Consider the following 18,673-nt stretch of genomic DNA (forward strand, 5'->3'; position numbering starts at 1 on the left):
TTCCATTTTTCTTAACGAACAATTTTTTTTTTTCAATTGGTTATAAAAACACGTAAACTCAGAACATGTGGACTGTGACTGCACCATATATCTAGTCGGGAGAGGTGCTAACTGAAAACAGATGATTTGGAGCGATTCGCGCGCCATCTGTTGCTCATTCTAAGGACTTATTGAACTACCCTCGTACTAAATGTATATTATATTATTAGTTTCTGTACCTTAGTCTAGGCCTGCATATTCAGATACTGAAAAATTAAGCAAAAAAAATATTTGTTTGATGATTACTTTAATACTTGTTCCTTACTTGTTATTCATCTCTATTCATAGTTAAACTGAAACATGTATCATTTCAATAAATGTATATTATTACATTCAATTCATAATGTGAATAAATATTGAGGAACAGGCGTTTTCATTATCTTGTTTGAATAGTTAAAAAATGTACACGTTCGACTAAAAAAAAGGATAAAAGTCAATTTTCAGATCTAATTTATGCAAACAGTATTGTTACCAAACATTTCATTAAACCTTATGTCTCTCTGAAAATGAGATTTACTTGTAATGTTATTTTGAACGATTAAAACAAAAACTACGCATCCTATCGATAAATAATTTATGACAAAATTGTCAATCTTTTTCTTCTGAAGAACTTTTGTTTTCACTTTTTTTCGTATATAGTACCGTTTTTTCAGTAATTTAAATTTTTTCGCGTTATTCTGTATGATTAAAACAAAAATTACGCATCCTACTCGTATCAAGAAGTCAGTTATAAGAAATTTGTAGATCTCTTTTGGGCGACCAACTTTTGTCTTCTTCATTCATAGTGTGTCTCCTAAGTGTTTACATGACCTTCGTTGCTTACGTGACCATCTGCAAACTTTATATTATATTTTCCTTACTATTTACAATATTTAAAGGATTTATAACTATTTACAACAATTTTTATATCTCCTCACTTTTACATTAATCTAGCGTAATTAAACTGTCGGAAGAGTGAGCGAGCGATCGAAGCGAGAGAGCGAGCGAGTGAGGGCGAGCGCATCTTAATCTACGTATACTACTACATAATAAAAACTACTTAAAAATTATTACGCTTCTACTCTAGGCGACTTCCGTTACCTTTATTCCTTCACTTTCACTTCTCTCCTATCTCATGCTCATTTTGCCATTTTTCCTCTTTAAATTCTTTCTCATTCGCCCCTCTCGACCCGTCCAACTCCTTCATCCTTTTATCCCCCATTCCATCCTCCCCTAGAATCTTTACCTCATTCTCTTATCAGCTTCCCTTATCTTCCATTCCTCTTCTATGTACATCCCATACATGGTCCTACCTAAGTGCGAAGTCACATACGGCCCAGTATTGGTCCATAGTCGGAAAAAATATTGCCGAAGCTCGAGTGTCATCATCGCGCCAATGACGAAATGATAACTATGGCCAGCACTTGGCAGCTAAGGTAGGCAGTTGATTCAAAAACTGATAAAAAATCCTTGAATTTTTCTTAGGACGCATCTGCTTTATCCATTCATCATTATACGACTGCATATCGTTTGAATATTATTTATAATTTCAAGAATTGAAACTCCATTTATACATTTTGGTTAAATTTAACGAGTACTGCTATAGTCTAAGAATTATGACAAAAAGGTATTTAAAAAATAAATATTTATGTATTGCGAGTACTTTGAATATGAATATTAATGGTCCTGTTTATAATGAACACATATATTACATTTTGAATATTATTTTACAAATAAAGTTTCTAACGCTACGGGGTATCGAATCTATGTCTATATACGTAAATCTATCGCCTAGCAGTCGGGAGCGCTAACCACTTCGCTAAACCGACAAGTTGAAACACTGTTAAAAATTTATCCTCATAAGCTACAGTTAAGAAAACTTAATGTAAATGTAAAACACACGAATTGTGAACAGAAATATCAATACAATAATTTTTAAATAAATACTTTAAATCGATTATGATTTTTCTTCGCGTAATATTTCGTTTTCTCCGCTCTAGGCTACTTTACAAGTTTTCGCAATGACAGGAAATAAAATTTTTCATAAACATTCAAAATTTTTAATGAAACAACTTAGAAATTTCATCATGAACTTTGACGATTTCTCAACAACAACATTTTTATCTTTCGTGTTAGGTTGGTTTTTTAGGTGCTAAAAGTGAGACTTGGCGCAATAAAGTGCCGATGCTGGGCCAAGCATCAGTAGAGGATTGGAAAACATAAATAGCCAATATAGGCTGCCAGAACTGGCGAAACATTGGGCCGATTACAATGCCGATATTGGCCCAATATCGTTAGCCGAATTTTGGCTGCAAAAACTGGACCAACACTGAGCCGTGTATTCAGCTCCGGGAATTCGCACTTGGGTTATTTTTCAGGTTCTAAAAGTGAGACTTGACGCAATAAAGTACTGATACTGGGCCAAGAATCGGTAGAGGATCGACAAATATAAATAGTCAATATAGTCTGACTGCACTGGCTCAACATTGGACCAATTCAAATAAAACATGGTTTGCTGTGGTAAAGGCGAAACTTGGCCCAGTAATGTGTCGTCACTCGGCCAGATTTTGGCGGATTCTCGTGAAACATGGTTTCCCGTACCAAAAGCGAGACTTGGCGCAATAAAGTGCCGATGCTGGGCCAAGCATCGGTGGAGGATCGCCAAATATAAATAGCTAATATAGGCTGCCAGCACTGGCTCAATATTGGACCGATTCAAATAAAACATGGTTTGCTGTGATAAAAGTGACACTTGGCCTAGTAATGTATCGTCACTGAGCCTGACTTTGGCGAATCCTCGTGAAACATGGTTTTCCGTACTAAAAGCGAGACTTGGCGCAATAAAGTGCCGATACTGGGCCAAGCATCGGTGGAGGATCGGCGAATAGAAATAGCCATTATAGGCTGCCAGCATCGACTCAAAACTGGGCCGATTAAAATGCCGATATTGACCCAATATCTTTAGCCGACCTTTGGCTGCCAAAATGGGACCAACGCTGGGCCGTGTATTCAGATCCGGAAATTCGCACTTGGGCATGTTTACTCCTCCCATTCACATATTCTGTACCTTTTGTTCTCTTTGTTTTTTCAATACATCTCCTCCCTTACCTCGTTTCCCAATTTAAATCTTGTTATTCTGGTCAATCTTCTCTCTCCTCATCTCCTTTCTAAATACAGTCAAACCCGGATTTATTCTCAATTTTGTATATTAGCACTCCTTCCTTTTTTATCATCTTTTACCATTTATTATATTTCGATTCTTCAATTATTCCCCACCTTTTCATTCATTGTCTTTCCATGTCTCTTGCCTCCAATTTTTCATAGCTTACTCCATTTTTCTCGTCCATATCTCTTTCACTAAAAAAACTCTCTCCTGTCTTTTTCGCATCTTGTTAGTTCTACTGCTCTTCCGCTCCTTTCTTCTAACTCCTTTAAACATTTTTCGCTAATTTCCCTCTCTTTTTCTCCCTTAACTTCGTCTCAAATTGCCTTGCCCTCTTATCAGCTCTAGAACCTTATTTATAACTTTGTGCTTCTCCTCTCACCATATATCTAGGCGTCCTTCAGTTTACCCCTTGAGTCCACTTTATATAGTAGCATATCAAATAACCACATTATCCTTTCTAATATTTCTTGAACCTTCTTTTTCCTATTCCCCATACCTGTTTCATTATCACTGATACTTTTTTTACCCTTTCTCTTATAAGAGCTCTATGAACTCCATTCGTTTGTATGATATATATCAAATAGTTAAGTTCTTTTACATCTTCTAACTTTACTCCCTTCCATCTTCCAGTCCATTTTTTCTTTCTTCCTCCTCATTTTCTAAACGTATATGTCTTCCTGCATTTGGCATTTTCTCAACATGCCCGAACCATCTTAACTGATTTCTTTCCCATGTGTCTATTAGCGTCTATTGTGCACCACATTCTTTGAGAATTATCTCGTTACTTACTTTGTCCATCATAGTTTTTCCGCATATTATGCGCAAGAATCGCATTGTCAATTGCATTAATTTTACTCTTATCTTTTTCTTGGTAGGTCCATGTCTCGCTACCGTATAGTACAGTCGGTACATCTTACATCTTACGATATGCCACTTGATTATGCGGACAAGTGTTTTTTGCTGACGTCTTAATGACATGTTTACGACATCATATGTTCATGTCGTTAAGCTATCTTCACGATATTGTAAAGACGTCGTATGATCTGACGATGTCTTCATGATATCGTAAACACACATTAACGACATGGACATAAGATGTCCTAAAGTTGTTGTAAAGATGTTGTAACGATGTCGTAAAGACGTCGCCAAATTTTGTGCCCACTGGGATAGTACAAATATAGAATTATGCATCGCCATTTTAGCTTTATTTTATATATTTTTACTTCTGATAAGGGGTTTCGCTCTAGCAATAACCTTCTTATTTTCGTTTATGCCTCTATCTATTTTTGCATCTATCTATCCATTCATAGTACATAAGCTACCGAGGTGTATGAACTTATCAACTTGTTCAATTCTCTCATCATTTAATACAATATTGCATAGTGTTTTCTCACTCTTTCTTTCGAACACCATAGTTTTTGTTTTATTAGCGTTAATTTTAAGGCCCATGCTCTCCATGCTTGCATTCAGTTTATTCAACATTCTTTGCAAGTCTTCGATTGACTCTGAAATAACAAACTTATCATCTAAGAACACTAACCCACGTATCCTTACTGTTTCGAGATCCACACCTTCTGCGTCGAAAAGAGCCAGTCTTAACCACTTCAATAATATCGAAACAGTCACTCAATTTCCCATTTACCCTTACACTCTCTTTGCTACCGGTATATATTGTTTTTATATCTTGTAGGGGCCGTCCATTGACTCCATACTCTTTCAGGACTTCCCAAAGTTTTCTTCCATTTACCTTGTGAAAAGCTTTTTCTAGGTCAACAAAAGCACAGAAAAAATTGTTTTCCTACTCTTAAACTTTATTCTGAGATTTTCCTTAAGCTGAATATTTGATACATACATAACCTTTCTGGCATAAACCCACTTTGGACTTCCCAAATCTTTGCTTCTGTTTTTTTCATTACCGTAGGAATAAGTATTTTTGAGTATAGTTCACTTACGGTACTTAATAAGCTAATCCTTCTGTAATTATTGCAGTCGCTTTTATCTCCCTTTCTTTTGCATATTGTTACGATAATCGCTTTTTCCAATCATCTGGCACGTCTCCCATTGCGAAACATAAGTTTATCAATTCGCACAGTCTATGTGGTATGTACTCGTCACCGTGTTTAAGCATTTCAGCGCTAAATCAGTCTACCCCGCCAGCCTCACCGTTTTTCAAGTTCTTAATTATATCCCTAACCTCAGTGATAGAGACTTTCTCAATTGAGTTCTCTAACGCATCGTGTTCTACATCGCAGTTGTGGTGTCCTATAACTTCAACTCCATATTGTCCCCTAAAATAATCTCTGAAAGCCTCCAGTACCTCGTCTGCATCATATAACATTCCACATTACTATTTCTCATGTTGACAAATTATGTACTTTTGGTTTCCCTTCATTTTCTTCATAAAACAGTTTCTTGCTTCCTTCAAAGTCGTTTTGTATTTTCTTCTCTTCTTCTGATCTAATTTTATCTTTACTTTCCTTAAGAAATTGTTTGAGTATCCTATTTTGTGTCTTTAATCATTTATACGTCTATTTCTTTCCTCATCGCTAAGACCTGCGATGTTGAAAGTTCTCCTGTACGCTTCTTTCTTTGCTTTTTGGGCAGTCTGAATTTCATTAGTCCTCCACGCATCACCAGACATTCTTCCTACAACCGCAGTACCATACATTTCGATCGCACATCTGACAATGATATTCCGAAACTTTGTCCACGCGCCCTTTATATCTTTATTTTCTATAAGCTCCTCCCATGTTGCCCTATCTACGCTTTTGATTATCTTATTTTGGAAATCTATTCGCAAATCCGGTTTCTGTAGGTTCTCAGTTTTTATTCGCGTTTGTTTTGTTTTCTTGGTTCTCTTTTTTCTCTATCCCCGACCTAAGTTAATTTTTGAGATCAGAAGGTAATGATCAGTATTGCATTCAGGACCCCTCATGACCCTTGTATCTTTGACTAACTCTCTTAGTTTTTCATCCGCAACAACAAAATCAATTATACTGCGGCTATTTTCTTTAGACCAGGTGTACGTGTAGATTATTTTATGCCTAAACCAAGTATTTGTAATAAACAGAACCCTTTCTGAGCATAGACTAACTAATTCATCTCCGATATAGTTTGTTCTTGGATCCCCAAAATTATCTAATACTTTTCTGTATCCTGATTTTGGATGCCCACCTATCCATTCATATCACCTAGCAGAATTATTCTTTCACCACGATCGAAAATATTTATTGTTTCATTTAAAGTGTCCCAAAAGGTGTCTTTTACTTCTCTGGGATTATTGTCTTCGAGATGCTGCTTCGCTCTTTCATTCATAATCAGATCTACTCCTTGCCTACCATGTGATTCACTATCTACTCTGTCCATATCTTAAATCCGCCTTTCAACACGCTGTTTTCTATGTCTCTACTTTCGCATCCCTTTTTCTTTATTTCAGGCACACATAAAATATCTAGTTTCCTCACTCCATAGTTTCTTGCAATTCTTTTACGTGGAGATCATTTACCCCCTATCATTCCAAATATCCAGTCTCCATTCTTCGCGGGAAACTTGATCTTCAGATTTACCGTGTGTATGCCTTTTATCAATTAAAGTTACTGTCCTTTTCAAGGCTATTTTATAGTTTGTATTACTCATTGTTTAGATTATACGCCCAACTACCACCTTTATGAATTATTTTTTATTTTGTTTTATTTATGTTTATTTTCTGAGTCGAAATCATGTCAAAGTTCAGTAGCAATTCGTTATATGGTGGAGATTGTAGTACAACGCCCACTCGTCCAAACTTCAGTTAATAAGGGAGTCCCTTGCAAACTTCAATTATGGACTACGAAATGATATTCTCCCATAAGAGCCTATGTTAAATTAACAACATTTCAAATTTAATTTATTTAAAAACGGGCTTGCGAATTGATATAAAAATGTTCATGCAGTTTTGAAGCGTTAAAAAAGATAATTGTTTTAAGTTTCAGTGATATCTATTTGGGTTTGAGATAATTTTAGTACATCCTTGAGAGTTTCTTTCCAATTACGTCACATTCCTGAGCCTTAATAATGTGACGCAGGAGAATTGAAGAAAATTATCTTCTTTAAAGTCCTTGCGCACCAATATTCGAGCAGGGCTTTCTCGCACATGCTTATCTTTTTCAAAGTCCTTTTTTTTTGATTCAATAGAGCTGACCAATAGCTCAAAAATACTTTCTTGTTGTTTTTTTAAATTGAAAAATAAAACATTTTCGCAACTTGTCATGTATAAAAATCAGAGTTTCTGGAGACACGCTGTTTCTTTGACAAAGTTTTCTTGGAGAAGGATGGTTCTTTCAGGATGTTCCTTTTATTTTTCGATAAACACTTACGCCCGTATACAGTGTGCCCCTTCAATTTTGTAATAAGAAGGCGAGCTGTAAACTAGCCGATGATGAGCCGATGGCAAGTACTGTAAATTTCACAAGAGTTGCAAATGTCTACTTTAAGCACCTGTTACACACGAAATTTTTTGGAAGACATGTAAGAATATTTCGATTTGAGATACAATAAAATTTAGTTTACAGAAATTTGTGGTCATTGTTGAAAATTTATTATAAAATCATCAATAATTACAAAAAATTTCCAGAAATTTTTGATGAATTTGTAAATTGCACAGGCCCACAAAAAGAAAAAAGTATCCTGAACAGATCACCAGACAGGTGTATTCTTATGTATTTTTCGTCGCTGAATCCGAATACAAAGTCAGATTGGGGGGTTTCCCAGTTACTTTTCGAGAAAAATGCAAAAAACGTGGTTTTTTATGGTTTATAATAAAAAAATTATTAAGAAAATAAAATATCCCGTACATTTTACCAGACAGGTGTATTCTTATGTATTTTTCAACGCTGAATCCGATTCCGAGGTCAAATTGGGGGTATTCCCAGTTACTTTTCGAGAAAAATGCAAAAACATGGTTTTTCATGGTTTATAATAAAAAATTGTTAAAATGTAGGGTTTTAAATTGCCTTTCTTTTACGCACACGCTTCTGTTTAAATGATCGGTGTAAAGGGTTTCTGCGACGTTTTTGTCCCGATGTTTTCTTTTCTCTTTTTATCATCCATCAGTAGTCTGACAACATATTTACATCCCATCTTCCTTGGTATCGACGTTCGAATTCTTTAAGGTCCTGGTGAAATTTCTCTGCTTGTTCTTCACTGAAATCACTATTATTTTCTGGGAATCGATCGATATGCGAATCAAGGATATGGAGTTTCAAGCTCATTAGACAGCCTAATTTCTGAAAATCTCGTACCGTTGCTGCTGCAAAATTTTCGTAATCCGCATCATTTGCAGTACCTAAAAATTTGGTTGACACGTTATTAAAACTTTACCATGCCGCTTTTTCAGTATCATTCACAGTTTCGACAAATTTTGCCTCTCTAAAGAAACTGCGGATTTCAGGGCCATCGAAGATATCTTCATTTAATTTAGCACTACTTTTTTGACTAAAAACTTGGCCCAAATATTGGAAGCATTGCCCTTCCTTGTTTAAAGCTTTAACAAATTGTTTCATTAAACCAAGCTTGATATGAAGAGGAGGTATTAAAATTTTGAATCGATTGACGAGTGGTTCATTTATAATATTCTGCTTTCCAGGTTCAAAAGATGATCTTGATGACCAAGTTTTTTTTTATAGTGATTTTTTCTATATATGCTATCAAACATGCACAGGTAACATCGATACTTGATGAATACAAATTGTTGTCCAAGTATCATAGAGAGAATTTTGAAGTCTCCACATAATCGCCACTGATGTTCTTCATACTTAATTTTTTTCAAAACCATTTCAAGGTTTGAATACTCTTCTTTTAGCACAGTTGAATGTGCTAGTGGTACAGGAGCGTATTTGTCTATATTGTGAAAAAGGACTGCCTTTAGGCTACGCTTTGTTGAATCAATAAACAACCTCCATTCCTCAAGTTGATATATGCTTGGTTTAGGCTCATCGATAAGTTTTTTCACATTTTTTCAGTAAACTAGATTTGTATCTTTTTCAAAATATTTACGTAAGTTTTCCTCTCGATTTCGATACACAGTTACTTTAGTGCCCTTCGTTAACATATTCCTACTCTTCAACTCCGAAGCAATAAATTCAACTTGTTCCTTCGATAGACCAGATTTTGTAAATAGATCATTAAGATTTCTTTGATCAAATTTTTTTGTAGGTCTCTCTTCACCGAAAGGGATGAATTCCTCTTCGCTATCGGAAGAATACTCGTCTTCAGTCTCATCGGAGTTTATTTATTCATCTGTGAAATACGACTCACACCTTGATACAATGTATGTTAAATAAGGGTACCGGTATTTAATTGTTAAATTATATCCTTTCTTGAGCTCAAGGCTAAACTCACATAAAAATTGAGGACCGCGGTACCCGACAGCAGACACCACAAATTTTTTGTGCAGCAAATTAGGCACGTGCTTTAACCATTATTTTGATGATTCGTGTTCCATTTAAAACCGTAGGCCTAGTTGTTGTGCATACGTGCCACGCCGTTTATGAGACTAAATGGTGGGCAAAGGATGCATATAAGCTACTAGCTGTGTACAGGAGCTTTAAGCACCTATGCAGATTAAAACATTACAGCGATTACAGCGTTACCCTTGTGTAATCTGGTCGAATTACCAATTATTAATTTTTTTACCATTTTAGATTATGTTGAAAATATTTGCTTAGACCACCAAACGACTTTATATATATATATATATATATATATATATTTATTTATTTCAAATGTTTGTACATATACATGTACATATTTCAATTAAACGAATCAGCTCCTTGTAGTTTCAGGGGATATGGTTTTTTATGTGTTGCGACAGTTTCCAAAGCCCTGCAAGGATTAAAATTTCGTGGAAAAACATGAAGCTATGGTTTTTGATGTATTTCAATCCGCTTCAATTCGCTTGAAAAGCGAAGATTTCGTGCTTGCATTACGAAAAAATAGTTTTTGCGATATTAAGGGCATGTGATACCTCGTCGTGGGGTCAATCGGGTACAGTTCCCCCGGCTTTTTTCCACAAAAATGAAAATGTTGTAAAACTGACAAAGATGCTATAAAATATCAAGATGAACGTCCCCAGGCTCTTTTTCGAGGGATAATAACAAAAAAAATTATTGCGCTAAATAAAAATTGTATACATTATTTTGAGGTTACGTCGTTTTTCATTTCTGCCTTTCCGATTATTTGAAAATTATAGATGAAATAAACTTTTTTAATTGCCAGCAAACAAGGTTAGTTCCAGGAGATTAGTTACTATGCTTAAAATAAATACAAAAATAGTGTGCGGGGACGTCCGTTAGCATGTTCGCTATCATTTCCCAGATTTTGACGACAAAATATTTCTTATCCTAGGAAAAAAGCCGAAGGAATCTAACACTGAAAAAATCGATACTAATACCTAAGCGCTATGCAAATTAATCATATTTTGCTAAATTAAAAGTTTTTTGAATTAACACACAAAAAAGTGTGTGGAGACGTCCATTAGCATGTGCGCTATCAATTCCCAAATTTTTGAGACAAAATATTTATTATTCTATAAAAAAATCTAGGGGAACCTAAAACTGGCAAAGTCGACAATTTCCTAAGTATCACATGCCCTTAAGGGGGTAATTACATAAAAGAAGAAAATGGGTTGGTTATTAAATGTTGCTGTAATTACATGTATTTCAAACGAAGTAGATACTAATTGATATTAATGTTGTCAAATATGTCCTTCTGGTTGCAGTGACTCGTCATCAGGCAATTACAGCCCTTACACAACTATGTCACCATACTCGCTTTCCTCAACAGACAAGTATGTGACATCTGCGTCGTCAGTCTCTGGCCACGTCTTTAATAGTTTCAGTACTTTAAATGATGATTCAAGGTTACACGGTTACTCCAGTACAGTAGGAATTCCATCCGCCACAACTATCTCACCAAGTAACGAGAACTCGTCGACAGAAGTATCGTCTTTCATTACCTACAAACAGCAGCTATCTCAATCTCCGCATCATGTTGACTATAATTCACGACCTGTTACCTCTTCTCCAACGCCAAGGTCAATATCAAGCACACAAGCGGCAATTTTTTCAAGCACATTATCTGACAACCTTATTCATGAAGATAATCATGAAAGAAGAACATCTTTGCAACCAGAAGTTCTGCCCACACCTCCTTCGGAAAGTATTTACGCTTTGCTCAGAAAAGAAGGACTTTTTGCAATGGCAAAATATTTGAGACATTCAGGGCTCGACACTGTTCTAAATGAAACTGGTGAGTATTTGAGTCATTTACCATGAATAATTTGTTTGTCAAACATATAAGCATTTTCAGAGCAAGAGTATTTTTTACTAAGAAAATATGAAAATATCTTTAACCTTACTGTTAAACAATGACTTCAAAATCCGAACTTAGATGTTCCAATCATTTGTTCTTCTTTTATTTTTAACATATCTGCGGGTGAGAGTCTCTAAAAATGAAAGAGATTACGCCGAGAGCGAAGTTTGTCGTCCTGGCGAAGCTCTGTTATATACTTGCATTTTAATTTAAGCACCGTTTTGGAGCTGATTATAAAAAAGTTCCGTAGTTTTTAAAGTGAGCTTGAAACAAACAAGTTCGATACTGATTATTTTGCAATAAAGCGATAAAAAGTCTTTAAAAGATTCGTGGAATTTAATTTGAAGATGCTGAGTGTTTTTGTAGAGCACTGCAATATCGAAGTGCCCAAATGACAGGGTGCCATCTCGGGTGGCGAAATATGGAAGCTTAAGAATCCCATATAAATAGTATTGGGAACACTAACGCCCTCTGAAGTAGGGAACCTTTTTATTTGGTTCTGCCGAGATGGAACCTTGTCATTTGGACACTTCGATATATGGACTGGAGAATGGAGTGCCGTAAAATTTGAAACGATTCCGAAATATCTTCATGCCTAACTGTGTATGTTTTGTTTACTACATGTAAAGGTCAATAGTTATAAGGGTGCCTGTGTGTTTGAAATAGGGGTTAGTTAATCGTTTTCTGAATATTTGTTTGACAAGGCTGATTTAGAGCTCAAATGGACCCAGGGCCGTTGCCTGGATCGACATTCTGTGGGTGCTCGAGAGTTTTCTGAGGTCGCTCTATATTTTGAAGATGAATTCAATAAGCCTAACTTTGTCTAGCTCAGGGAGCGCTCAGGCCAGCTCAGGAGGCGCTCAAAACCCCCTCGCGCCCACCTGGCCATGGCCCTGAATCGACCGTATCGTGCCTGCATTGCATGCATGAAAAGTTTCGTTTTCAAGGAGGCTAGAACAAATTTTTTTCTTATTATTAATTAGAAATAATTAAATTTTTCTAGCTCCATCACACCGGTAGAAAATATTCATTTACCCCCAACAAAAATTATTTCCAGACAGTTGAAATCTATTTAGAACATATAGAACAGTGAAAAGTGTGCAGGTGATGCATTTTCAACAAATTAGTGGTGTTATTTGTAACTTTAGGAGCTTGCGAAGATCACTTTGCAGAAAATTTATTAATCCAATTTGGAAAGGTGAAGTTTCTCTTTATATCCTTAATGGAATTAAATGCTTGCATCAAGATATACTTTTTTCAGAAGCATCATTGATACTATTATCGTTAAACATTTTTATTATCATGCTAAATTTTTCCCAAAATACGAAGAAACCTTCTGCTGCAGTATTTGTTAAAAAAACCCATTATATTTTAATTTTTGTACTTTGGAATTGAGGGATGGAAGCTACCTGTTGTCATATTTACTTTTTTGAGTAGTAATTTGTAATTATTACGATAATCACAAAATTTTCGGGAATAAATACTGAGGCAGCGTTCTGGATTAATATTCCTACCTTACCGACGTCGAGAAGCTTCTAAGCTGTAATGGTTCATGTCCATGACAAGCTTCTACAAAGTTCTTAAAGGGTCCTGATGACGTGTCAGAATAATAATTTTGAAAAAGTGTGACAGCCGAATTCATCTCAACACCTTCAAGGTTATGCATTTTTAGAAAAACATGTATGACGCTTTTCTGGAAATAGTTACTTTTTACAATCAGAATATCTGTGAAAAAGTAATTGAGAGATTAAGAGAACTTATATGTGTGAATGATATCTTTATACATTAAGGGAAGTTCTGAAGAAGTTCTAGGCGAGTTCTGCAACAGCTGCGTAGTTTCTGCTGCCAAAGACAAATGGCGCCACCGGTAAGTTCCAAGCATTCGGTAACTGCTCGGTCAATACGATAGATCTTTGTCGCGTACTAATGGCCAAGCCGACAAAGTGGATCCCTATTTACAGATCAAGTAAGTGACCAACTTTTTTAGTTAAATGGCGTTCGAGGGATTTCTTAGAGTTCTTGACATTTCTGAAAAGATAGTTGGTCAAAGTAAGGTAGGGGGAGGTTTTTTCAAGCTTCCAGAAAGTTCGGCCTAATAGTACCATATATGGACATATTGCCAATTGTCTATACCTTGCACTAAGCGGCTAGGGAGGGGGGGGGGTACCTCGAAGGTTCTAGAAACTTCGACCTAATATAGGTAAAATGCTTATTTAGCTAAGGCTAATGGAAACGAGATCACGTGCGAAATTTGAAAATGCATCTTAACGATGTGTGTCTCCAGCGCTGAAATTTTAGTGTAACCCATCGTTGTCTTTGATATGCATCGTTGTTTTGAAGTAAAATTTCATCACTGAAGTTTGCTGAAGAGTGAGATTTTTAACAATGCTGAATGCGAAATTTGAAAATCAACCTATCGTTGAGGAAAGCTTACAACCCATCTCTGTCATAAAATTCCATCGTTGAGGTTTGTCATAGGTGTACTTATAGCAATGCGAAAAATGCGCAAAAATTTAAATCGTTCATCCATAACTTAAACCAATTACAGTACACCGAGCTGTGCACTTCTACTGGATGCACATTAATTAGACTTGTAAATGTTCAAGAGGCGTATATGACTGATATGGTTGCTCAATACAGTTGGAGATGCACAAGGCTGCGGAATGTATAATATACGAGGTGTGTTCAAAAAATAAGGTGACTTTATGGTTTTCTCAAAAACTATTTATTTATTCCCCAATATTTATGTTTTCCCCTTCAAAGTAATCCCCCTCAGATATAATACACTTGTGCCAATGTTTTTTCCAATCATCGATGCACTTCTGATAATCATTTTGTGGAATAGCCTTGAGTTCTTTCAGCGATGCAGTTTTTATCTCCTCAATCGTTGAAAATCGATGTCCTTTCATGGGTCTCTTCAGTTTTTGGGAAAAGAAAAACGTCACTGGGGGACAAATCCGGTGAATATGGAGGCTGAGGCATGACTGTGGTGCTGTTTTTGGTCAGAAAATCTTTCACAAACAATGATGAATGAGCAGGTGCATTATCGTGATGCAAAAGCCACGAATTGTTTTTCCAAAGTTCCGGACGTTTTTTGCGTATCGCCTCTCGCAAACGGCGCATAACTTGAAAGTAATGCTCCTTATTGACCGTACGACCTTGTGGTAAGAATTCCTGATGCACTACGCCGCGGTAATCAAAGAAGACAGTGAGCAAAACCTTCACATTTGACCGAACTTGACGTGCATTTTTCGGTCTTGGAGACTCAGGATGCTTCCACTGAGACGATTGGGCTTTGGTTTCGACGTCATAATCATATACCCACGATTCATCCCCAGTTATAACACTTTTGAGAAAATCAGGATCATTATTGACTTCATTAAACATCTCCTGAGCGATGGTCATGCGATGGATCTTTTGATCAAAATTAAGCAGTTTTGGAACAAATTTCACTCACGCATCTCATGCCCAAAACGTCCGAAAAGATAGCATGGCATGAACCAACCGATATGCCAACATCTTCAGCAACTTCTCTGATGGTAATTCGGCGATTTTTCAATATCATTTCTTCCACTGGTTGAACGTTTTTATCTGTTGTTGACGTGCTGGGACGTCTCGGGCGAGGTTCGTCTTCGACATCCTTTCGGCATTCTTGGAACAACTTGTACCACTTATACACAATTTTCTTACTCAGAGTAGACTCACCGTGTGCAGCTGTCAACATGTCAAATGTTTTAGAACACTGGATTCCATTTTTCACACAAAATTTAATCCAAACTCTTTGCTCCATTTTTTTCGAAAGAAGAAAATCGCCGAGCATACCAAATTCTTCTAACCCTTTTACGCCTCTGCCAGAAAAACAACACGAGCTATATAGTCAAAACTGTGAACATATGATTGTGACAAGTGTACCAATACAAAAAAACAAAAAATTTAAAACTTGAATGTACGTAGCCGGCGAAAATTGAAAAGTCACCTTACTTTTTGGACGCTGATTACGAATTTGTTTTGTTTGTGTAACAAGCATATTAAATATAAAAGTAGAATATTTCGTTTTTTGTTATTAATTTTGTATAATTATTTAAACAATGGATATCGATTACACATGTTTTATACGTATTTATTCCATAGATTACAATTCTGATTGCAATTTTGAAAAAATTCGATTTTTTTGAAAAATTTGTTTAAAAAAATTGTTTAAATTAGTTAATTTTGCAAAAATAATAACAAATTCGTAATCAGCTCCAAAAAATGTCGAAAACCATGTATATCTTGCATGCAGGTTGTAAAGAGCGCGCTCTAATGAAAGATTTGAGGTACTTCGAAATTTGCAAAAATTTGTTATTGCTTCGGCCAGGTTTTTGCAAATATAAACCACAGTAGTGAAAAAAAAACAAGCACATAGTTCGAAAGTACAACAACCATGGACGCGATTAGCATGATTTATAGTCGAAAATAGTAGGTAAGGTATCTCAAAAATTTTTCGCTCAGCTTCTTCATGATGAAAAATAAGCTCGAAGAAGGTACATCCGAAAAGTGTCCATGTGACGTTAAAGGGTTAAACAAAATATAAACAGTTCATCCAAAAACCGGCTTCGTGCAATCCGAGGGACTAATATTTAGATGACGTATGCAAGAAATCAGACAAAAATATTTAAAATTGCGGAAAAAATCTCACATTCCCTTTTAGAACTCTGATCAATCCCCTTAAAGGTCCCCTTACTTTGGTAATACGTTGAGGTCCACACGGGGTCGCTGAAGGCCCTAGCCGTAATTGAATGAATGAAAGTATGAATAAAACTTTCTTATTGGAATAATATTCTTCCTACGTACGTTTTCTTCTTCTTTAAAGCTTCTTCTTTTGCTAAATATTATATATGTCGTTTGTTTTTTTCATTGAACTTACGACACAAAAAAGGAGTCGTGGGACTTTGTCACGCTGGGGCCTGGCTTCGCGAGAAGTATGATGGCATATGGGTGTATGTGCATCTTCATTAATTTTCAACCACATTTGATTGAATATTATTTCAATTCTGTGAATGAACGAGAAAAGTGGTTGAATTTTCAACATATTTCTAACAGTGTATATTCAATTCAAAAGCATATGCTATTGTTTCTTATTTTCTTGATTCAAATAAAATATGATTAAATTATTTAAAAAATTGTTAAGACTCAACTGAACATGTCATAGACCTATTAGTAAAATATTATAAAGTTAACTATACGTGAAATTTGAAGCAAACGATATGTCATATAAATTGATGGCATCATGCTCTCAATTCTGAAGTGCAATGCTATCATTGCAACAATAGAAAAGTTTAACTGTATAGTAAACTGCCATAAAATATTAGCAGAAATTTCAAATTCAAAGACAGAAAATATTGATTCAAATGCAAAATACATTTGCTTCCCAGAAGTCAAATCTAAAGAACTTACACCTTCTTTAACCTCTGGCACATACTCCTCCGTTTTCCCGTATTTTTATTGACATTAATTCTTAACTATAAACTCCATACATTATTATAAATACATGCATAATAATAACCAATAAAACAAACCGAAAATTAAAAAAAATAAAATCTCTCATCGATCAAATGCAATCAAATTTTTAAGTCTGTTGCAGTCAATCTATCATAGAATGATTCCAACAGACTTTAACATTTGATTGCATTTGATCGATGATCGATTTGATTTGGTTTCATTTTTAGTTGGTGTTATCGGTGAAAATCCATTGTGAATCCAACCTCATCAGCTACAGTGAACGTGAGCAGACGATAGAACTTCTATCGTCTGCTCAAGTTCATTTTGAATTCTGAACTGACACGAGCGCCATCTAGGGGACGTAGCAATTACTACAATTCTTTCGCCACTTTTTCTAGAGGAGTGAACACACCGTGTTGCAATAGCTTCAGGAGATTGAGCCTACCTTGTTGGACAAATAGACTGCAGTTTTTTTTCTTCTCTCATTAAAAAATTTTTTTTGACATTTTGTAAATTTCTCGCTTCAAGATGTACGATGCTGAATTCAAAAATCTCATACAAATGGAAAATTGTTCATTGCTGGATATGTCGGCAGATTCATCAGCTAAAATTGAGAATCCTTTCGCTTCGTTCACTTTATCAACAATTTTTCCTCTGATTAACTCATGGCAGATTTCGATCAGTTCGTTTTGAATCGTTTTGCTCAAATATGTTCCATTCTTCGGAAATGACATAAGATTTTTTTTAAAGTTCATCACCTTCAGCTCGATACCTTACAAGAGCACGAAAATTCCCTTCGTTCAAATTCTCTTTTCCATCAGCTTTGTTGTCGGTGCCAGACTCATCTTGATACAAAGGTCCGTCGTCTCAATCGCCACGCGAAGTGCAATTCCTTGCCGTCCACACAAACTATGTATAACTAGTATGACTAGTATAACTATGGGTTTCAGTCCATCATAATTTTCTTTTTTGGCTTTTTCTTTCCGCTGATCAAGTTGTAGATCAATGGGTGTACTTTTTCCAAGTTCAACATCACGTTCAATTCCCAGATTTTCAGAAATATAACGTAAAACGTTACAGAAACCGTAATTTTATGTGGAATTTTCGCTAGTATTGATAATCGAATTTCGTAGTATCGTTAGAATCGACAAAAGTATCTGGAAATCTATAAAAATAACGCACTTTGCCAAAACCTTTATCGATAGCTTATTTTAATTATTCGATCACGAGTGACTTTCTGCATAAAAATTTTCATGATATGCTCAAAATTTCAAGAAAAAAAAATGTTTAAGAAGTGATTGAACATTTCAGAATTATTAGATTTTCCCGATGCAATTTTTTCGCGACGAAAAAATCGTAAAAAATAGCAAACAGAATCGCGAAAACCCACAGTTCAATTTCGATAATAGAATATTTTTGCGCGTCAAATCTCGTAAAAATAATTATAAGTGACAACAATTGAAGGATTTCAATGTTTTTCGAACGTTTCTTAAATCAATTTTAATTTTTCTGATAATCAATGTCGCGCGTACTGTTTTAGTGGCCACTGTTGTGTAGCCGATATACGAGGGTAGTTCAATAAGTCCTTAGAATGACCAACAGATGGCGCGCGAATCGCTCCAAATCATCTGTTTTCAGTCAGCACCACTCCCGACTAGA

The 18,673-nt window shown here is 35.6% G+C and overlaps 1 protein-coding gene across 1 annotated transcript in view; it reads left to right on the forward strand.

Moving 5' to 3' along the window:
* The window catches only part of LOC117175530, a 202,407-nt gene that overhangs the window by 45,609 nt on the left and 138,125 nt on the right, over nucleotides 1–18,673 (forward strand). Inside the window, exon 4 of the mRNA XM_033365237.1 lies at nucleotides 10,941–11,470. Within this exon, the coding sequence (XP_033221128.1) occupies nucleotides 10,941–11,470 (530 nt within the window). The remainder of the gene's footprint in view (nucleotides 1–10,940; nucleotides 11,471–18,673) is intronic.

Source organism: Belonocnema kinseyi, chromosome 6 (assembly GCF_010883055.1).
Source record: "Belonocnema kinseyi isolate 2016_QV_RU_SX_M_011 chromosome 6, B_treatae_v1, whole genome shotgun sequence".
Lineage (NCBI taxonomy): Eukaryota > Metazoa > Arthropoda > Insecta > Hymenoptera > Cynipidae > Belonocnema > Belonocnema kinseyi.